Below are 24,380 nucleotides of genomic sequence, written 5' to 3'. Positions count from 1 at the left end.
TTTTAAATAGATTAAGATGTCAAGTTTTTCATATGCTACAAAATACTACACTACATATACTTCATATCACTTGGTCAAATAATATATTAAAGTATTATGCTTTATGACTCTTGGCTTGCCTTGGGTATGTTAAGATATTCCAAACAATTTCTTCATGTTCTTCAGAATATGTGCCACCAAGTATGGTCAGCTTACTTCTTCATTTTGATTATGGTACTTATATCAAGTTTAAAGTAGAGGCAGAACAATATCTTGACGGAATCAACTTCAAAATGTTTTGCTTATATTTAAGATGGGTTCATTAACATTAGGTGACAAGACAACATTCCTAAGTTGCATGTCAGGGCTTGTGTTGTTTGGTTTTCAGTTGTTCCTTACCAGCAAACAAGAGAGAGGCACATGCACCGCAGAATCAGTAGATCAGTATTCTCACCTAAGTTCAACTAGTAGAATAACTTACCAATGTCATATCATGGTGTTCTTCAGTGTGGCTCTTGAGAGTAGGTTTCTGTTTCTTGTAAGGAGAATATGTTTTTCAAAGTAATTGTAGGATATACAATATTACTTAAGCAAACATTTATTAAAGTAGACAGGTCTGTGCTTCATCAGAATTGTATTCCTTTAATGTGTTTCTGTTTATCAACTTGACAGCACTGGTAGAGGGTCAGAATGTTGATACAGCAGCCATCCTTCAACAACTGGAGGCAGACCAGGCCATGAGGAGGCAGGTGAGTAATTCTTGCCAATACTTTACCTCTATTACATCAGTGTCTAATTCCTGTAGTTTCGCCTCTCATCACACTTAAAAATCTTTACATTTTCAACACAAGTCTTCTTCAGTGTTAACAATTCATAATTAGTTTTGCAAGTAATAGTATCTTGCCTGGCTTGCCTTCTGGTCATGCGCAACATATGAAAACCTTACTGGTAACTTTTCAATTCTGTGCTTCAAATTTATACCAGTTTCATAATGTTTAGAAAATGTACTAGTTGTGTAGGAATGTGAATAAATATACTGATGAATCAGTTGAATGGCTTTTTGATTTAAGCTGTGCATCAGTAGCAACAAACTAAAGAACTACTCATACTCTCACATCATTTCTTCCTTATGTCTGCTCACACTAGCACCAGAAATATATTCCTTTGTCTGAGCACACCTACCTAAGTTACATTCAATACGACAGTAACTTACCGGTAGGTTATTGAATAAAGACAACTATATCTTGAGCTGTTTTTGTGTAAAATTACATAAATTGTATTTTTTAACATATCTTGGGCCTATGAACTCACCTTCCCCATCCACTATCTACCCAGGATGTGGCCATGCCATGGTTGTTGGAGAAACCCATCATCAGTTTATATGTCAAGCAGAGCTCTCCACATTATCATCAGGATGAAGGCTTATGCAGAGGTCTCTGATTTGAGGTTCAATATATTATGGGAATTTCAGCAATCAACTTGATCTTTTGCAAAACTTTGGAAGTTGTGGTGAAAAGTGAAGCTGTCTGCCAGGTTCTCCTGGACTTAAAAGCAATCAGACACGATGATGCACAGGGAACAGTATTGACAAGCAGCCCTGATCCATCTCATTCCAGGCAGGGCAGGACAGGGGTTTGGTTGTAACTTCCACTATTCACACAGTGCCATTTGCTGATTTACCTTTGTCTATGGACTTATCTTTGGAGGCTGGACCAGGTGGGGTTCATTCACTCTGTGCTAGAGATAGGGCTGGGACGGGTAGGAAAAAATGGAATCGAGTACCCGCATGTATTTACCCGAATCGGAATCGAGTACCCGGAAATGTAAGGAATACAGCGCTCTGTCAACTTTCTGAATATCCAATCACGATTTGACAGAAATTATTATACAAAATTTGAAAGGATGGCAATAAGACATTGAAACTGATCTTAGACTATTTAATTTACGTCTGTTTAACTAATATAGAGAGTAACACCATTACGTACATTCCACAGCACTTTTCGTTCGCACTGTTACTGTGACATGACAACTCATTGCTCATGTGCAACTAAATAACAATCGTTAATAATAACATCCATTAACCGGACAATACCAAAAGATGTAAATGTGTATTACGTCAATGAGAAAGACACGTTATTTTGTCAACTAGTACACAACTACCTTCAGGTGTGATATTATAACTGAACCTATATAATGTTTTACATGTAGATTTATTGTAAACTTACCTAGAATAAAATTTGATTGATGTATTTACTGACTGGAGAAGTCTATACGAGATATACAGAGACAGAACTGTAATGCAAGCTGAGTTAGCAACATAGCAAAATGCTTACATTTCGCATGAGGGAAGACTGGTCATTTTGCTCTGTTGCACAACTCAGTTTGCATTACAGTTAGTCTATTATACAATACAAACTAATACAGTGATTAAATTTTTATCCTTCCAGAAGATTATTAAAAGTTGCATTGAAATACTTTTGTGTGAATGTAGGGATAAAGAGAATATATCTAAATGCTATATTTTCACGCTTAAATAAATAAAACACACAAAAACTATTGTTATTTAAATATTCTAAATTTGTATATATTAAGTGAACATTAGCGTATCTTCATTGGAATAACTGTATGCTGATATTATTTGTTAAACTATAAAATGTATATTAACTAAATGGTATTATATGTGATCTAAGTGAATTGTGCTTCTATATATTTCTGATCACTTTCTTCTTATTGTCATGATAATCAGTCGAACATTGTATTTGCAAAATCAGAATGTGCTCTTTTCAATAAACGTTAAGCTTTAATATGTTAATTCATTAGTTTTAATTGATATTCCCAACACATAGAATCATTTAATTACAATCTCTATATAGTGTGTGAAGAAGCCCATTTCTGGTGTCCCCATTGATGTTGCTGGAATATTGCTAAAGCGGCGCGTGAAACCAAACTCAGCCAGTCAGTCAGTCTCTATATAGTGAATGTATTCAGCCTTGACACAGAAGTAAAAGATGTGTTCATGAAATTGAAATAACAAAATTCAACGTAATCTTAACAGCATTTAATGAACTAACTTAATAAGCAATTAGAGTTACACAATGCAATGAACACCTTTATGTTTTACGTTGTGTGTTAAAGCAAGATGTTTGTTCATTGAACTTGCACTGCTTCCACAATAAATAACATGGTACCACAGAGTTGGCATTTCGTTCTCTTGCCATTTGCATCAAGCTCAAAATGAGCCCAAACACACTTAGCATGTGTGTCGTCCATTTTGTTCTTGGTTTGAGTTACATGCCCTTGACATTACAGAGTTCTCACCCTTTCCGGGTACTCGATTCCTTGGAATTGGACTCGAATCCAGCTGTACCCGATCCGGATTCGAGTACCCGAGTATCCGTCCCAGCCCTAGCTAGAGAGTAGTTTGTTAATACAGCAAAATCTTCTCTCAACATAGATGTGCATGTCTTGTTTGCTCCCACCCACCTTACACCACACATCTCAGGTCTGAACTTGGCTGACTTAGCCCTTCAAGACATCTCTGCTCACACAGCCTGTCACAGCTCAGGTGCTATTTAACCAGAATCTACTCCCACATTATCCATGAGGTGCATCAAGACATGACGGTTAATTTCAGATGACTGCCCACAAGATGCCCACCGACTGACCATCACTTGAGATAAAATCAAGAAATAGGTTGCCAGATCATACATATTACATGGTATCTGCTTCTAGCTTAACCAGCACCCCTGAAAACTATCACATTAAATATGCAGGCTTCCTGTTCTCCAAGTCCTCTGATGCCGCTATCTACAGCAACTGAGACAAAAAGGATGAGGAGTAGAGCATGTGGATGTTACCATCCCCAAGATGGTGGATTTCTGGCTCCAAATCAGACAGAAGAAGAATTTTGAATAGTGGGATACAGATCCACTCCAGCATGGGTTCTTTAATATGATGTCTTATCTTTGGGTACCCATCCCTTAACTCATCAAGTCATTGACTTTACTTCCTCCCGGCTCATGGTAGCACTGTGGACCTTCCTGTCCTCTCAATGTGTCCAATAGAAGTACTGAAATACTATTTTTGATGCAAGAATAAATGTCTTTAAGACAGAAATCAACTTTTCATCTCTTGCAAGTCTACTGTTGGGATATCACCTAGAATAATACCAAAGGTTGGTTGAAAACCACCATTTCAGAAAGCTACCATCATGCTGAAGTCTCCCCATCTGTCTGGAGTGACTGCAATACCCATGTTTACATCCTTAGCGTCATCAGTCTCCATGGAGCCAGCAGTCTTAGAATGTCAGTGGAGGTCCCATACTATGTTTACAAATCTCTATCTGTCTGTGATATACCTGGTAGCCATATCTGAAGGGTCTGTTCTACCTGGTCCAATCAGTGCTCTGCCTCCCTCTTTCTATGGTCAAAATGGGGAGAAATCCTCTACTTCAACCTGAGAAGTAGGGTGAACTTTTGATGATTATGTTAGCCCAAGATGACACACATCTCAGGACAGCTGGTCTGCACTAGAATATCAGGTGATGATTGTTTAAACAAAAGTGACGTCAGAATGAGAAGTGGTCAGCACTCGAGGTGACATAAATACACAATGAGAAGATGTCATAGAGGGAAGTGACATCAGGTAACTGGAAGTGATGTCAATACTGTGACTAGAAACTAGGGGTGACTATTGAGTGGGAACCAACTATTGTGATAGTGATAGTCTATTGCAACCAACTATTGCAATACTTAGTTTTTCTCTCCTTGAATTTATTTCCCAAATGAATGTATAGTTTATATGAAACTTGAAACCCAGATCAAGTAAACAGTTAAAACATAAATTTATTGTTATTCACAATTTTAATCTTCGCCATGTTTGTTTAAGAGGTAACAGAGGTGAATCTGGTACTTCTTGTATTTTGCAATGCGCATTTATCAACGGAAGTCAATTACTAAACTATCGATAGTCACACATACTATCTTTGTTTCTACCATCAATTAATTGCTATTGGAGACTCAACAATTGTAATCCATCAATAGTTTGATGCATCGTTACAGCTTTACTAGAAACAGTATTTAACAGTATGGATGATATTACCACTAAGTTAGTGGATTTTAGATGGATTTAGGGAATGATTATTCCATTCACAACTTGTTAGAACTTGTGAACATACCAATGTCATGCACATTTTTCATGACCAACATGGTCTGGATAAAATGCTAAGATTACAGTCCAATGTGTCAGTGTGTTCTTGTACATTTCCTTGATAAAAACCTTACTGGAAGTTGCTCTAATGTTGTTTTAAACATTTATTGACATGCAATGTCTGTCAAGCAGTTGGCATGTTGGAAGCTGGAACTTGATGGAGTATAGGGCCACACAAGCTCTTAACATTTCAGTCAGTAATTAGCAGATTACAATCAAGATATTGACAGACAAATAACATTGATGACAGACGTTGATCTGGTCAACTATGGTCAACAACTGGCGCACAAGACTGTTCCATCAGAATGACTGGGGGAGTGGTTCAGTTCTTATTCCCCACAAAATAAACAACAAGGTTTTTCATGTAGTGGGATTATACCTGAGTGTTATGAATGGTGTTCACAGGCCATTCTAGAGCAGCATGCACGACAGAGACAGGAGATGGAACAGAAGCTTTCAGCTCGTAGAGAAGCCAGCACAAACAGGGAGTTTGAAGCAGCCACTGCAGTACAGCTCCTCAAGATGGCTGAGAACCAGTCCAAGGCAGTCAATGACAAGGTGCACTCGGAGAAGGACAGACAGGGCAGTTTGGTGAGTTGTCTGTGATAAGGTACACTCGGAGAGGGACAGACAGGGCAGTTTGGTGAGTTATCTGTGATAAGGTGCAGTCGGAGAAGGACAGACAGGGCAGTTTGGTGAGTTATCTGTGACAAGGTGCAGTTGGAGAAGGACAGACAGGGCAGTATGGTGAGTTATCTGTGATAAGGCAGTGCAGACAGGGCAGTATGGAGTTAAATAAGGTGCAGTCGGAGAAGGACAGACAGGGCAGTTTGGTGAGTTATCTGTGATAAGGTGCACTCGGAGAAGGACAGTACAGGGAAGGACAGCATGGTGAGAAGGACAGACAGGGCAGTTATTGTCTGTGATAATGTACACAGACAGGGCAGTACTGGGTGAGTTATCTGGAGAAGGACAGACAGGGCAGTTTGGTGAGTTGTCTGTGATAAGGTACACTCGGAGAAGGACAGACAGGGCAGTTTGGTGAGTTGTTGTAAGGTGCAGTGACAAGGTGCAGTCGAGAGAAAGGACAGACAGGGCAGTTTGGTGAGTTATCTGACAAGGTGCAGTAAGGAAGGACAGACAGGGCAGTTTGGTGATTTGTCTGTGACAAGGTACACTCGGAGAAGGACAGACAGGGCAGTTTGGTGAGTTATCTGTGACAAGGTACACTCGGAGAAGGACAGACAGGGCAGTTTGGTGATTTGTCTGTGATAAGGTACACTCGGAGAAGGACAGACAGGGCAGTTTGGTGAGTTGTCTGTGACAAGGTACACTCGGAGAAGGACAGACAGGGCAGTTTGGTGAGTTATCTGTGACAAGGTACACTGAGAAGGACAGACAGGGCAGTTTGGTGAGTTGTCTGTGACAAGGCTACACCTGGAGAAGGACAGACAGGGCAGGGTGAGTTTGGTGACAGACAGGGCAGTTTGGTGAGTTGTCTGTGACAAGGACAAACAGGTACACTCGACAAGGACAGACAGGGCAGTTTGGTGAGTTGTCTGTGACAAGGTACACTCGGAGAAGGACAGACAGGGCAGTTTGGTGAGTTGTCTGTGACAAGGTACACTCGGAGAAGGACAGACAGGGCAGTTTGGTGAGTTATCTGTGATAAGGTACACTCGGAGAAGGACAGACAGGGCAGTTTGGTGAGTTATCTGTGACAAGGTACACTCGGAGAAGGACAGACAGGGCAGTTTGGTGAGTTGTCTGTGACAAGGTGCACTCGGAGAAGGACAGACAGGGCAGTTTGGTGAGTTATCTGTGACAAGGTGCAGTTGGAGAAGGACAGACAGGGCAGTTTGGTGAGTTGTCTGTGATAAGGTACACTTGGAGAAGGACAGACAGGGCAGTTTGGTGAGTTGTCTGTGACAAGGTGCAGTCGGAGAAGGACAGACAGGGCAGTTTGGTGAGTTGTCAGTTATCTGTGATTTGGTGAGTTATCTGTGATAAAGTGCATTCAGAGAAGGACAGATAGGGCCATTGAGTTTGTGTTCTATTTTTTGCCTATGGATGGAAAAAAATATCGTCAGACAAGGTGATATTTCCGGTCAATAGTTCAGTAAGGCAGTATTCATAGTCCTCAAAGTATTCTTTGTTAGGTTCATGTTAGGTTCATAATAATATTTACTTCAGATGAAGAGACAGATATTGGACCAATTTTCAAGCTCTAATTTATCATCTTGAATGACTGATTCATCTGACTGACGTATGATCTTCTAGCATTTGTGTACATAGCTGAGTATCTGAGTAAAAGTCAGATATATTCATGTTTCAGCTGCAGGAAAAGTTGGCTGCCAGGCGACGAAGTCGCAAACGTTTGGCTTCAGTGGAGGAAGAGCCCAAACAAGACCCAGCTATTATGCCATCTCTTGTAAGTCCAAATAATGTTGTTAAGCACACCATTCAGAACCCACACTTTGGATCTTAAGTGGTCTTTCTGACTCATTTTCTGAAGATTCTAGTTTTTATGTATAGAGTATTATTGTTTGAGCTTCATACCTTTTCTTCCTCTGGATTCAAACTTTAACCTGTGGCTACCGTCAAGCCAGAACATTTACAAATTGGACTGATGTTAAATATTTTGAAAGATTGTCTGACTCAGTCAAAAATTACATTAAACAATAATGATTTTGTTGTATGTGTATGCACACTTTGATGTATTCATTCATCATATGCCCACATCTGACATCAGTGAAGTGAAGTAATGTTCATAACAAAATCATGTAAGATTTTGAAGGTACAGTATGATTACATCCTTAGCCAGGAAGAATTTTGCAATAAAATAACCTTGTAGACATTAGGCAAATGTAAACAGTGTTTGTGTGAAACTATTTACATGGATATAACTAGGGTGTTAGTGTTAATTTTTTGGATCAATAGAACATGCCATTTAACATGTTAAAGTAGGGTGATGACACTGGGTGTGGTGACCAACAGCTGACAAGAGTATCACTGTAACACAATCAAAGTGTCCATTTGCAGCTAATGTTATAGCACCACCGAGTGCACACTGGGTAAGGGTATACCTTGCTCTCTGGCAGTAGTGTTTGTTACATTTGGGCTGACACAGTGAAGTACAAAGTGTGGAACTTTAGGGGGCGTGTGAGACCCATCACTTTGAACCCTCACTGTCAGAGTGAGGCATGTAGTCGCCGGCACACAGTCGGCAACCTCTGCCATTATGTATGTTTCAGTTGTGTTGAATGCTGACTAACTGTATTAGGTTGCAGTAGATTTGCTCCTACAGTTATAACAGAAACACAAGGCCCCCACATAATGTCAGTAAAGTCTTGTCGTATTTATTAAACACATTTTGTTGGTGGTTTAATACGAACTCAGCCTGTTTCATGCTGACTGTTGACAGTACCGTCTCATCAAGGTGGCGGTGGGGTAGCCTAGTGGTTAAAGCGTTGGCTCGTCACGCCGAAGACCCGGGTTCAATTCCCCACATGGGCACAATGTGTTAAGCCCATTTCTGGTCCCCCGCTGTGATATTGCTAGAATATTGCTAAAAGCGGCGTAAAACTAAACTCACTCAGTCAGTCAGTCTCATCAAGAACTACATCGTCTTGTCTAGTAATGAGACATAATCTGTTTAAAGTTTGATTTTAAAATGGGTTTATTTTTCCTTATCCTGACTCATGCTTATTGCTTGTCTTCTTCTTCTTCTTGCGAACATAGTGGAACACGTGTATCTCCCAATTGAAGTTCCCTTCAATTAAAAAATCACCAACCAGCACTCACCACGGTTACCTCCCTTCCACAAGCGCGGGAACGAGGGTGCCACCTGAACCCATGTGCCTCACTCTCTCCTTCTTTGCCCAGTGAGCTGGACGTGAGAGCGCCTGTGTCTCCCAACACACTATATCCTTTATTTATATTTAGTTTAGTACCTCTTATATTCAGTTATAGAGGTGTAACTAGTATCCTTATTCAACTTGCATTGATTATTAGTCGTGTTTCTGCTGTTTTATTCACGGTTCGCCGTGTTTGTTCAGCAGTTTACGTTAATGAGAATCTGCACAGGTTGTAAACTACGTTATTCCGCTACCGATCCACATTTAAAATGCCCTAGTTGCATTACTCCATGTTCTATTGTTTCTCGTTGTAAATTATGTATTAATTTACCAATTTCTGCCTTTGATAAATATTTATGTTCCGTTTTGAGACGGAAGGCAGATAAATCTCGCAAACAATCTTCAGTCATGGCTAATAGATCGGAAGCTATTATACCCTGTCAACTGTTGACTGACGACCCGCCACCGGCTGGTGGCCTGCCGGAGTTTCCCTCGGGGGATAAGCGTGGGACGCAGTCCGCTATGTCCAAGAAGCGACCTGCATCTCAAGACATTCCGTCTTCACAGTCTAAGACTAGGAAAGCGTCCACATCATCTCAACGTACGCTTCGAACCCCCAGGTCCACAGCTTCGTCAAAAGGGAAATCTACGAAAGCTACAAATAATTTTGCCTCCGATATTCTACCTGTCTCAGAATTATGTTTATATGATGATGACATTCCGATTATCATTCCAGATGTACGTCATAAGAAACGTCCAGTATCTGCTACCGTCACTACAGCATAGATAAACACGCAACCAGAGATGCCTACGCTGACGCCTGAGTTTACAATTGAGGGTCCCGTCACTTTCACAGAGAGGCCACCCTCAACGCCAGCGCAGACCGTCCCAGACGACCTGGTTAACCAAATCATGAGACTGATGGAGGACCGTTACGGTTTACAGAGGCCCCAGAGCCACGGGCCCCAGAGCCCAACACTTAATAAGTCATACAGGGCCCCAGAGCCCGCCTTGGCTTCGCGTAGGGCCCCAGAGCCCACAAATGCGCCTCCGCGAAGGGCAACCCAGCCCGTAGCGATCACTTTGCAAAGGAAGTCCCAGGCCGCCTCCGCGAAGGAGCTAGAGCCTATCCAGTTGCGAGGGACATCGCGGAGAAGGAGCGCTTCGCCGAGCCCACACCCTGTAGAACACAGAGGTCGTTCGCGAAGCAAGCGCTCATATGTCGATTCGGACACTGACTCGATACATTCGCGAAGGTCGCGAAGGCTAAGTGGCTCCATATCTACCTCGCCCAGAAGATTTAGAAGAGCTTCGCGAAGTCCCCAGCGTTTGCCGAGGATGTCTCCTCCAAGGTCTCCTTACACTAGCCACTCGTCAGTCCGTTCACCACAGTCCTCTCATAGATCTTCCTACAGATCTAGGACTCCGACATGTGACCCTACATCAGAGGAAGAAGGTATCATTTTCTCAGATGTTGGATGGTGAATGAGTTACAACTTGCTTCCCCATCGAAGAACGAGAATTCAACTCAGACTTACCTGATGAAGGATGATGATGTAGACAATATCACCTTACCTCCTATTGATCCGATTGCAGCGGTACCAGCTAATTTGGATGCAGCCTGTTCCAAATCTTCAAAAGTCCAATCTACACATTTCCCGGTCTTCAATGCCAAGAAATTTGCTGGACACGATATGGACCCCTTTTTCAAGGCCCAGGATATTGATGACAACTTTAAATTAATCAGCGATGCTAAGTCCAGAAGTTACAAAGTAGACGATCGCAAATTCGCTCAACTAGATACCATCGCCAGGAGGATGTTCTTTGGATTGAATAGATCTAGAACGATTAATGAAACTCTCATCACCAAGTTCAAGAATTCTACAGAGGAGGAAGATAGAATGATCTACTCAGCTCTACTCATGCAGAAAAGAGACCACCATTTTCTTACAGAGCACCTATCAGCGCTTACTGAAACTACTACCATGGCTCGTCGGCAAGGCTTACTAGCCTCCTGCTCTTGGGATAAGCAATTTACAGAATCTCTATACACAGCTCCATGGTCATCGCCCTTACTGTTTGGTGGCAACATAGACAAGGTCTCCAAAGAAGTATCTAAAGACTGAAGAGAGGTTCTTATGATCAGATCCATGGATACCTTAGCGAACGTCATTAAACAGTCAACACAGAGATACTCGGGCAAGTCTAAGTTTTCGGGGCTACAGAAAGCACGGGACAAGAAATTAGCTGCAGCTAAAGATCCCAAGGATTCTTTTCGTTGCCCATACAACAAATTTAGGGGAGGATCAGCTAGAGGCAGATCATCCAGAGGTGCCCGTGGATTTAGACGATGAAATTCAGGTTCGGAACGACTGGAGTCTTCCACCCTAGCCGCTCCCGCATAAACCGTCTCAAGTGGGTGGACGCTTCTTCAGCTACACTGGGAAAACTGGGGAATACTACAAGATCCATATGTATCCAACATCCTTCAGCACGGATATCTAATACAACTCAAGGCCAAGCCTCCGTTAACAGTCAACCCCCCAGGGTTCAACATTCAACTGGCACAACTACCTATGTTAAGAGAAACAGTACTTACTCTACTAAACAAACAGGCCTTAGAAGTTCTGGATCAACGAAACATCGTACCAGGTTTCTACTCCCCAATTTTCCTAGTGCCGAAGAAAAATTCCAAGGAGAAGTTTTGTCTCATATACAACATGAGCATCTTCAACAGAGAATATCTATGCAAACCACCAACGTTTCGCATGATACACTTACCGCAACTTCGGCATTTAATTCGTCCCAAAGATTACATGGCCAGCATAGATTTGCAAGACGCATATCTACACATTCCGATTCATCCCAACTCAAGGAAATATCTAAGATTTATCCTAGACGGGAAACATTACCAATGGAAGGTTCTTCCCTTCGGAATCACATCGACCCCTTGGGTATTCACAAGAGTCTACTCAAGTCGGACCTAGAACCAACGCAGGATCTGCAATTTCTAGGTATACGATTTCTAACAGCTCAGAATCGTATTGTAGTCCCGGAGGACAGATGGATCAAGATCCAACAACTTATTCCTCAAGCCCTACTCTCTCCGTTACCACTACGACAGTGGCAGAGCCTATTGGGACTACTCACATCAGCTCAAGACTTGACAGTCAGAGGCAGGCTTCAATTACGTCCGTTACAAGTCCTCATCAATGCTCATCTCGAGGACCCTCTACCATTCAGTCTACCAGATTATGTCAAACCACATCTACTCTGGTGGACCAAGAGATTGAATGTTTGCGCAGGCGTCTCCTTAGTAGAGCCGGAATCGAAAACACATCTCTACGAAGACGCGTCACTACAAGGTTGGGGAGCCCACCTTGCTGGCAGGACAGCGTCAGGCCTATGGAGCAATCAAGAGAGCAAATGTCACATAAATCTGCTAGAGATGCAAGCAGTCATAAACGCCATAAGTCACTGGAGCAACCTACTACAGAACGCCCAGTTGATGGTTCACACAGACAATTCAACAGTGGCGTTTTATGTGAACAAACAAGGTTCAACAAGGTCACAGAACCTACTGACTCGATGTTTCAGACTGTTCGATTTAATCGACAATCTAAACATACACGCGTCAGAGCTTGCCACATTCCAGGAGCAAAGAATGTATTAGCAGACGGCTCTCTCGGCCACACCACCAACCGTCGCCGACAGAATGGATGCTCCACACAGAGATATTCAATCAAATAATCATGAAAATAGGATCTCCACTGATAGACCTATTCGCCACTCGATTCAACAAGCAACTGACAACATTCGTCGCCAGTGCCAGACCCACTAGCATGGGCAACGGGCGGCACTAAGCATATCGTGGGAGGGACTCAAGCAGCGTCACGCTTTCCGCCTCCAGCGTTGATCCCACAAGTCTTACAGAAAATCAGTCAAATGCAGAGCCTCCATCTGATTTGGTCGCGCCTACTGGCCAGCGAGAACTTGGTTTCCAGATCTCATTCAAGTAATGGGAAAACCAATTCTTCAGCTCCCACAAACGCTACCAATCTATTGATACATCCGCGACACCAAACAAGTGCACGAAACACCAGAAGCATTCCAACTTCACATATGGATTGTATCAAGGCATGTCTGAATAAGAGAGGTTATTCTGCCAGAGCGGCTAAAGCGGTCACGCTTTGCACTACGTAACTCAACTCGTAAACTTGTCACGATGACAAATGGCACAGTTTTGTCAATTACGCTGCTAAGAAAGGATTTACAGCCAGATATGCTACACATCCTCAAGTGGCAGATTTCTTATGTTATCTACGGCAAACTAAGAATCTAAAAGGCTCAACCTTGTCCACTTATCTTGCAGCTATAAGTTCTGTCATAACTATGCTTAACGGGCCAAGTTAACAAAAACACCAGAGTTTCTCGCTTTGTTACGGCTTCGATTGGAGGATCAGAAACGAAGTTTCACGCCCAGCCTGGGATCTAAATATAGTGCTCCAACACCTCACTAGTGAGGCTTATGAACCATTGCTATCTACATCGTTTGAATCACTGACCCACAAAACCTTATTCCTGTTAGCACTAGCTACGGCCGCCAGGATGTCAGAGATTCACGCATTGGATTACGAGAGAACACGCTTTGATGATATTCATAACATCGCTCATCTGGGACTTCGCTGGGATTTTATAGCGAAAAACCAACTGCCAGGTCAACCAGACAGATTATTCCACGTCCCAGCTCTCTCATCCATACTTGGACCGCATGATACGATGGATCTATCACTATGCCCAGTGAGAGCACTGAAAATATATCTCCAACGATCCAAACAGAGCAGCAGATGGAAGTCTCAGCTCATGACTCACGATCTCTATCTGGATCAGAACTGTCATACTACGTGCCTACAAGGCTGCAGGACTCGACCCTCCAAGAGCTTCTAATCCTCACGAAATTAGAGTGCTAGCCTCAACTCTAGCTCTACATGGGAATTGCTCGTTGAATACCATAATGGAGGGATGTTTCTGGAGATCCGATATGGTGTTTGCCAACCACTATCTGAGAGATATCACCACCGAGGACGTCTCAGGTATCCACCATTTCGGTCCCATGGTCCTCGCTCAACAGTTGACAGTTCCACGGAGAAGATAAGTCTATCTTACAGATTTTATACTTATCTGATAACAGTACTAATAGCTACATGCTATCTATATATTTTGCTTAAGTTTAATTTATTATCTTAAGCTCAGTACTATGTTTTTTTATATCATACTATATATAAGCTTACAACTCCTAGGAGTTTTGCTACTATATATATGTTCAGCTTAAGTTTCATCAATCCTTAAGCTCAGTCATATGGTCATATGCATAAATGTATTAGCTAACAAACTCTAAGGAGTTGGTTACTATTATACAGCTTAAGTTATAATTATATCTTAAGCACAGTACTATACTATTATAGCTTAAATATATGCATATCTTAAGCTTAATACTTTGGTTAATTTATAAAAGTATCCACTATAAACTCACAGAAGTTTATACTATCACATTAATAGCTTCAGCTTACATTAATGTTGTATATACTTTTATCATATTCAATAAATTGTAATAACCTTTATATGGCAGCTGATAAGTTAAACAGCAGGAATTCATCAGTTCAGTGCCTTTATGAAGTTCCCATAGGGTTATTACAATCATCACAGTTCAAATCACTAATTATTAAAATCCAAAGTATATATATTCCCACCTCCTTTTCCGTCGGATTCTACAAGCAATAAGCATGAGTCAGGATAAGGAAAAATATGAAATTTTTAGAGTAAAATTAATATTTTATACTTATCCTGACTCATGAGGTAAGCCCTCCCGTCCTCCCCACTTAGCACTTTGGATTTCTTCGGAAAAATAAAGTGTCGGGCTCGAAACAAAAGGAGAGAGTGAGGCACATGGGTTCAGGTGGCGCCGTCGTTCCCGCGCTTGTGGAAGGGAGGTAACTCGTGGTGAGTGCTGGTTGGTGATTTTTTAATTGAAGGGAACTTCAATTGGGAGATACACGTGTTCCACTATGTTCGCAAGAAGAAGACAAGCAATAAGCATGAGTCAGGATAAGTATAAAATATTAATTTTACTCTAAAAATTTCATTTTTCCAATTTGAGTCACATGCCTAATCAGACATCAAGTGAAACCTGTTTCATCTCCAAATGAAGACATCAGCAAATACAGCCCATTATGTATTTAACACTCCTTGTTATATCCTCCTACATCAGCAAATACAGCCCATTATGTATTTATCACTCCTTGTTGTATCCTCCTACATCAGCAAATACAGCCCATTATGTATTTAGCACTCCTTGTTATATCCTCCTATATCAGCAAATACAGCCCATTATGTATTTAGCACTCCTTGTTATATCCTCCTACATCAGCAAATACAGCCCATTATGTATTTAGCACTCCTTGTTATATCCTCCTACATCAGCAAATACAGCCCATTATGTATTTAGCACTCCTTGTTATATCCTCCTACATCAGCAAATACAGCCCATTATGTATTTAGCACTCCTTGTTATCTCCTCCTATATCAGCAAATACAGCCCATTATGTATTTAGCACTCCTTGTTATATCCTCCTATATCAGCAAATACAGCCCATTATGTATTTAACACTCCTTGTTATATCCTCCTACATCAGCAAATACAGCCCATTATGTATTTAGCACTCCTTGTTATCTCCTCCTATATCAGCAAATACAGCCCATTATGTATTTAGCACTCCTTGTTATCTCCTCCTATATCAGCAAATACAGCCCATTATGTATTTAGCACTCCTTGTTATCTCCTCCTATATCAGCAAATACAGCCCATTATGTATTTAACACTCCTTGTTATATCCTCCTACATCAGCAAATACAGCCCATTATGTATTTAGCACTCCTTGTTATATCCTCCTACATCAGCAAATACAGCCCATTATGTATTTAGCACTCCTTGTTATATCCTCCTACATCAGCAAATACAGCCCATTATGTATTTAGCACTCCTTGTTATCTCCTCCTATATCAGCAAATACAGCCCATTATGTATTTAGCACTCCTTGTTATCTCCTCCTATATCAGCAAATACAGCCCATTATGTATTTAGCACTCCTTGTTATCTCCTCCTATATCAGCAAATACAGCCCATTATGTATTTAGCACTCCTTGTTATATCCTCCTACATCAGCAAATACAGCCCATTATGTATTTAGCACTCCCTTGTTATCATATCAGCAAATACAGCCCATTATGTATTTAGCACTCCTTTGTTATCTCCCTCCTATATCAGCAAATACAGCCCATTATGTATTTAGCACTCCTTGTTATATCCTCCTATATCAGCAAATACAGCCCATTATGTATTTAACACTCCTTTTGTTATATCCTCCTACATCAGCAAATACAGCCCATTATGTATTTAGCACTCCTTGTTATCTCCTCCTATATCAGCAAATACAGCCCATTATGTATTTAGCACTCCTTGTTATATCCTCCTACATCAGCAAATACAGCCCATTATGTATTTAGCACTCCTTGTTATATCCTCCTACATCAGCAAATACAGCCCATTATGTATTTAGCACTCTTGTTATATCCTCCTACATCAGCAAATACAGCCCATTATGTATTTAGCACTCCTCTTGTTATATCCTCCTACATCAGCAAATACAGCCCATTATGTATTTAGCACTTGTTGTTATCTCCTCCTATATCAGCAAATACAGCCCATTATGTATTTAGCACTCCTTGTTATATCCTCCTACATCAGCAAATACAGCCCATTATGTATTTAGCACTCCTTTGTTATCTCCTCCTACTCAGCAAAATACAGCCCATATGTATTTAGTGCAAATACAGCAAATACAGCCTATGTATTTAGTAACTCCTTTGTTATATCCCTCCTACATCAGCAAATACAGCCCATTATGTATTTAGCACTCCTTGTTATCTCCTCCTATATCAGCAAATACAGCCCATTATTTGTAGCACTCCTTTCCTATATCAAAGCAATACAGCTCACAAGTGTATTTGGTGAATACCCTGTATGTATTATATCTCCTACATCAGCAAATACAGCCCATTATGTATTTAGTACTCTCCATTGTTATATCCTCCTACATCAGCAAATACAGCCCATTATGTATTTCAGTGCACTTATGTTATATCCTCCTACATCAGCAAATACAGCCCATTATGTATTTAGTACTCCTTGTTATATCCTCCTACATCAGCAAAATACAGCCCATTATGTATTTAGCACTTTGTTATATCCCTCCTATATCAGCAAATACAGTTATGTATTTAAGCACTCCCCTTGTTATCTCCCTCCTATATCAGCAAATACAGCCCATTATGTATTTTAACACTCCTTTTGTTATATCCTCCTATATCAGCAAATACAGCCCATTTATGTATTTAAATACCCTTGTTATCTCCTCCTATATCAGCAAATACAGCCCATTATGTATTTAACACTTCCTTGTTATATCCTCCTACATCAGCAAATACAGCCCATACAGCCCTTGTATGTATTTACAGCCCATTATGTATTTTAGCACTCCTTGTTATATCCTCCTCAGCCCATATGTATGATCAGCAAATACAAGCCCATTATGTATTTAGCACTCCTTTGTTATCTCCTCCTATATCAGCAAATACAGCCCATTATGTATTTAGTAATCCTTTGTTATATCCTCCTACATCAGCAAATACAGCCCATTATGTATTTACACTCCTTGTTATATCCTCCTATGTCAGCAAATACAGCAAATTATGTGTTTAGCACTCATGTTATCTCCTCCTACATCAGCAAATACAGCCCATTATGTATTTAGCACTCCTTGTTATATCCTCCTACATCAGCAAATACAGCCCATTATGTATTCCTTGTTATAGCCTCCTACATCAGCAAATACAGCCCATTATGTATTTAGCACTCCTTGTTATATCCTCCTATATCAGCAAATACAGCCCATTATGTATTTAGCACTCCTTGTTATCTCCTCCTATATCAGCAAATACAGCCCATTATGTATTTAGCACTCCTTGTTATATCTCCTCCTATATCAGCAAATACAGCCCATTATGTATTCCTTGTTATATCCTCCTATATCAAATACAGCCCATTATGTATTTAGCACTTGTTATCTCCTCCTACATCAGCAAATACAGCCCATTATGTATTTAGCACTCCTTGTTATATCCTCCTACATCAGCAAATACAGCCCATTATGTATTTAACACTCCTTGTTATATCCTCCTACATCAGCAAATACAGCCCATTATGTATTTAGCACTCCTTGTTATATCCTCCTACATCAGCAAATACAGCCCATTATGTATTTAACACTCCTCCTACATCAATACAAATACAGCCATTATACTCCTTATTATATCCTTCTACATTAGCAAATACAGCCCATTATGTATTTAACACTCCTTGTTATATCCTCCTACATCAGCAAATACAGCCCATTATGTATTTAGCATTCTTGTTATATCCTCCTACATCAGCAAATACAGCCCTTTATGTATTTAGCACTCCTTGTTATATCCTCCTATATCAGCTATCCATATCCACCTTTTCCAAAACTTGTTCCCTCTGATATGCATGGGTCACAGGATGTACACAGGGTGTTTTTTGAGGGAAATAAACTTCTAGGCAGTAGTGTAAATTAGTTTCCAACATAGATAACACTTCTTACAGTCCTACAAACTGCGTAATATCCACAGTTGACTCTTGTTTGTATTTGATACATACTTTCTAATGTTTCATATGTACCCAGAAAACTGATATTGACCATCAAAAAGACATGCAGGTATATACATCTTTAACACATGTTTTCAATTGTCTTTCCTTTGAATACTTAAATATTTGATCCGTTTCCTTTGAGCAGGTTCGATCAGGAAGCTTGAAGCGTGAGAAATCTACAGTGGGAGTGGAGGTTAGTGAGGATGACAGACAGGCTATGACGCGCCAACTGGTTCGGCAACAGGAGAACCTGAAGAAGAAAATGGTGGAGGAACAAGAGAGACAAGAGCAGATGGTAATTTACCATACAGATTACACATTGCCCATGCGACATGAATTTACAATCTAAATAGCCCTAAGAGGATTATATTGTACAATCATTTTGTTGATGATGAAAAGCATGAACACTTGAAAACAACTCTTCATCTTTATGCACCAGATGCTATGGGGTTTTTCTCATGCAGCTAAATGCACTGCCAGGTTATATTTCACGTAATTAATCTTGAAGTCATTTAATTCATGCAGCTGTTTGTATATGTCCACTCACACCTGGAACTCCAAGTCATAAAGGTTTTTGTCAAAGTTGTGATATCCATCACAGAGTTGGCAATCTGTAAGGTAATCAAAAGCTAAAATGAAATTTAGAATTGGTCAGGACCAAGAGAGATCACTGTTGCTCCTGAATATACTGAACAAAATTAAAACCCAAGGGAGAAATAATCTGCTCTACTTTTAAATGTTGACTTTACATTTTGTGCAGTGAAAATTGACCCTTCTACAACATGAAGATTTCACATATTGAGAAACATTATTTATTGCAATAGCAATCCACATAGCTATGGAGTTGACTCCCTGCCAGGAGTATACTTTCCTCTGAGTCTGTTTTGATAGATATGTGAAGCAACACACCTTTTCTTTCATTTGGGAGTACTAAAAATGGTGTTGGCAGGTTAGGGTAATGACCTTGACACTTTTGATAGCATAGAGACAGCTGGTGTAAGTTCCAAGTTAGACTGGTCTGTCTGCCCTACAGCACTTTCACTCCTCACGTCACTATAAGGAGACAGGTCAGGGGTGTTGTTTCAGGGAGGTATTCCTCCTGGTAGATTTGTAGTGTCACTCCTTGACACAAGACAAGATAGGTCAGCATTTACAGAAGTGGCGTCAAGTCCAAAATGGTGAAACGTTTCGTTCAGTAAGGTGTAACAAACAGGCTTCAAATGTTCCCAAAGTATCACATATTGTGATGAGCCACTGTCATTGTCAGCCATGATGGAACATGCCACCAGGAGGTGATACTCAGTATGAGAGTTGTTTCCCCTTGTAATGTGTGCTATCTCCCAATGAGACCCTTGCTGAATGTTGCAGGTGTCACATGAGTTCCACCATTACATCTTTGCCTTAATTTTCTCATTTTTACATGCAATCTACATACACGAAGAAAAGCAAAAACACAGGCAATTTTGGAGTTGATATCTATTAACATGTTGTCTCCAAACTTCAGATAAAATCATTTTTAAGAAGTTACACAGTTTAGATACTCCATATCTATACAACAAGATGTTTTTTTGGAGAATTTAGGTTTACATTCTCCCATTTTTTATGTTAAAACTGCACAGGTATTTTAGATGATGCAGACATGAAACAAAAAGTGTTGAATCACCAACTAAAAAAATATACTTAGAAGTAATTGAAAATGACCCTTTGCAATGCTGTCAAAAGGACCAAGCATCACAGAACTGTGTTCAAAAATAGATTTGACAGCTTTGGTATTTTTGCTCCTCATTCAGAGATTAACTGGCTAAAACGTTCCATCCATTTCACTGATATAGAAAGGGTATAATTATCTGTATATTCACTTTGCTAATGCACAATAGACCCTGACAGTTTGTAAACAAAGCTCAGTGTGTTACTTTCACCTACATACATGGACAAGAAAAGATGTATACTTACACATTCTTCATGATAGCAACTACTTGTAAATACAACCTTAAAATGTCATTTTGACCTTTATCAGTACTGGAACATTCCCTTGCAAAACAGAGAAAGAAAGTATGTGGCACAATGTCCAATTTTGTAGAAGATCGGTGGAAATTCATATCACTGACAGAAGATCTGGTCAGATAAAGGTCAACTCACTCAAAACTTAAACTGCATGTACTATGGAAATAAATATTAACTTATCCTCATCTTTGATATTGCATCCAGTACTCTCTGAAAATAGCTTCCGGGCCAATTGCATGATCCAAATGTGGAAGACATGCTTTTAGTCATGACAGAAATGTACTTTTACACTGTGAGGATATGGGCTGTGTATTGACAAATAAATCGTATTGCAATATATTGCAGTCCAGGCACTCATATTGCGATATATTGGGAACTTGTTTTGTTTGACAGTAAGTGACACTATTTGTGCATGTCAATCCTATTTTCTACATTATAAGTCCTTAAACATATATGCTATGGTTCTGATAACAGCAATCTAAAAATTAGGTTGCATAGTCAGGGATTCTGTTTTATACAATTTATAGTATTACAGTTGGCCGTCTTGTCATTGAATAATGAAGGAAAACATATGTTGTGAATCAAAGTCTTTGTTGATTTTAAGTTAAACCATAAAGATAATCACAAAAACTTCATATATGTTCTTTACCTAATGTACCGGTTCTCAGAACAAATATTGCAAATACGTATCGTTTGAAAAGCGTATTACGATATACTGGTAATACAATATACCGGTATACTTGTAATACTGTGCAGTCCTAGTGAGTATTATATAAATGAGTTCTTCTCAACCTTCTTTGACAAACAAGATGTTGAAAGTTACTTCAAATTGAACTTTTGGAAGAGACCAATATGCTTTCACAAATCTGGAATTGTAAGCCAGACTACTTGGGAAAGTGTATCATCTTTATTCTGTAAATATGTCCTACACCTGAAAAATGTATTAGGCACCCCCTCTTTTCATCTGCTGTGCAGCAATAGCCATGATTTATGTTCACAGGTGATACAGAATATATACAGGTGTGTGTTATTGGGGCTCATACATATATTAGTGTACAGTCAGGCTGCGTTAATCCGAACAGTGCCGTTTTCATACAAAATGTTCAGATAGTGAAACGTTCGGTTTGCTTAAAACAAGTCCAGTACACCACACTGCAGTGGCATAAGTAAACATCAAGACAAGATCAAGACAAGTAAAGACAAGATTATTTACCTATTCAGTTTGTGACGTGAGTAGACCCAATATGTTATATGGCTAGTGTTAGGCAATATGGGGGCTGTATGTACAGCCGGATTAATGAAGCAAAAACAAGTACAATTAGCTAATCCGTTACCAATAATTGATGTTCAGTGACTGAAGCATCATATTAATGAATCAACAATTGATGTGTTTACATAGTAAACAAGATTGGTTACACCTTGAGTCGGCATGGGAATCGCATTATCGGGGACCGGACTAAAAAATGTGGCCAGACTGTATATACTTTATTCATGTAACATCAAGGGTATTGTCAATGTTTGGATGTACATTCTAGAGGAAATAAAGACATTCATTCATTCATTCATTCATTGCAGACTGTTAAAAGTCTTGTATATATAGGAAACCTAAGAAAATGAACATATTGAGGTTCATCTTAACTGAGAACCTTGGGCTTGGCAGTTGCTTCTTGTGCAATATTTGTCTTAAATAAGGTAACAGCTTTGGAAAATCAGAACAGCTGATGTAAGAAAATCTTACTGAGTTCAATGTTGAAGACTTTATTCATGTTGAAATGTTTTACAGTAACACCGATGTCTGTCTCAGCCAAATTATGGTCAACTTGAAACACCCTTTGTTTTGACCAGGTTAAACATCGCCTGGAGCAGAAGCGTGGCAAGTTAAAGAATGAAGCAGCAGAGTTATACAGTCTTGGAGAGAGACAGAAAACTATCTTGGAGAAGTCTCAGAAGGTAGGTCAAGTGTACCCAAAATATTAGGTGTGTTGTGTTTTCTCTATTCAGTTCATCATTGGCCATGTAGGTAGCTGTGGTGGGTATTGGCCATGTTGGTAGCTGTGGTGGGTATTGGCCATGTAGGTAGCTGTGGTGGGTATTGGCCATGTAGGTAGCTGTGGTGGGTATTGGCCATGTTGGTAGCTGTGGTGGGTATTGGCCATGTTGGTAGCTGTGGTGGGTATTGGCCATGTTGGTAGCTGTAGGTGGTGTATTGTATGATGTTGGTAGCTGTGGTGGGTATTGGCCATGAAGGTGGGTATTGTCCATGTTGGTAGCTGTGGTGGGTATTGTCCATGAAGGTATGAGGGTGTGGTGGGTATTGGCCATGTTGGTAGCTGTGGTGGGTAATGGCCATGAAGGTAACTGTGGTGGGTAACTGTGATGGGTATTGGCCATGTTGGTAGCTATGGTGGGTATTGTCCATGTAGGTAACTGTGATGGGTATTGTCCATGTTAACTGTAGTGGGTATGTCCATGTAGGTAACTGTGATGGGTATTGTCCATGTATGTAGGTAACTGTGATGGGTATTGGCCATGTAAGGTAACTGTAGGTGGGTATTGTCCATGTTGGTAACTGTGGTGTGAGTATTGGCCATGTAGGTAAGGTTAACTGTGATGGGTATTGTCCATGTAGGTAACTGTGATGGATAGCTTGGTGGGTATTGTCCATGTAGGTAACTGTAGGTATTGTCCATGTAGGTAACTGTAGTGGGTATTGTCCATGTAGGTAACTGTAGTGGGTATTGGTAGGTATTGTCCATGTTAGGCAACTGTAGTGGGTAACATCCTGTAGGTAACTGTGATGGGTGTTGTCCATGTAGGTAACTGTAGTGGGTATTGTCCATGTAGGTAACTGTGATGGGGTATTGTCCATGTTAGGTAACTGTAGTGGGTGTTGTCCATGTAGGTAACTGTGATGGGTATTGTCCATGTAGGTAACTGTAGTGGGTATTGTCCATGTTGGTAACTGTGATGGGTATTGTCCATGTAGGTAACTGTACTGGGTATTGTCCATGTAGGTAACTGTGATGGGTATTGTCCATGTAGGTAACTGTGGTGGGTATTGTCCATGTAGGTAACTGTGGTGGGTATTGTCCATGTAGGTAACTGTGATGGGTATTGTCCATTTAGGTAACTGGTGAAGTGGGTATTGTCCATGTGATGTAGGTATGTACCATGTAGGTAACTGTAGTGGGTATTGTCCATGTAGGTAACTGTGATGGGTATTGTCCATGTAGGTAACTGTGATGGGTATTGTCCATGTAGGTAACTGTGATGGGTATTGTCCATGTAGGTAACTGTAGTGGGTATTGTCCATGTAGGTAACTGTGATGGGTATTGTCCATGTAGGTAACTGTGATGGGTATTGTCTGTAGTGGGTATTGTCCATGTAGGTAACTGTGATGGGTATTGTCCATGTAGGTAACTGTAGTGGGTATTGTCCATGTAGGTAACTGTGATGGGTATTGTCCATGTTGGTAACTGTAGTGGGTATTGTCCATGTAGGTAACTGTGATGGGTATTGTCCATGTAGGTAACTGTGGTGGGTA

General features: G+C 40.4%; 1 protein-coding gene across 1 annotated transcript in view; it reads left to right on the top strand.

The window, feature by feature from the left end:
- LOC124288199 (trichoplein keratin filament-binding protein-like) overlaps positions 1-24,380 on the top strand; it is a 56,770-nt gene that overhangs the window by 26,701 nt on the left and 5,689 nt on the right. Inside the window, exons 12-16 of the mRNA XM_046724775.1 lie at positions 652-728; positions 5,593-5,778; positions 7,523-7,618; positions 18,977-19,126; positions 22,681-22,785. Coding sequence (XP_046580731.1) covers positions 652-728; positions 5,593-5,778; positions 7,523-7,618; positions 18,977-19,126; positions 22,681-22,785 — 614 coding nt within the window. The remainder of the gene's footprint in view (positions 1-651; positions 729-5,592; positions 5,779-7,522; positions 7,619-18,976; positions 19,127-22,680; positions 22,786-24,380) is intronic.

This window comes from Haliotis rubra, unplaced genomic scaffold (genome assembly GCF_003918875.1).
Source record: "Haliotis rubra isolate DU_JTF1 unplaced genomic scaffold, ASM391887v1 Scf111, whole genome shotgun sequence".
In the NCBI taxonomy this organism is placed as follows: Eukaryota; Metazoa; Mollusca; class Gastropoda; order Lepetellida; family Haliotidae; genus Haliotis; species Haliotis rubra.
The sequence above is the reverse complement of the archived record's forward strand: the minus strand, read 5'-3'. Positions and strand labels throughout refer to the sequence as shown.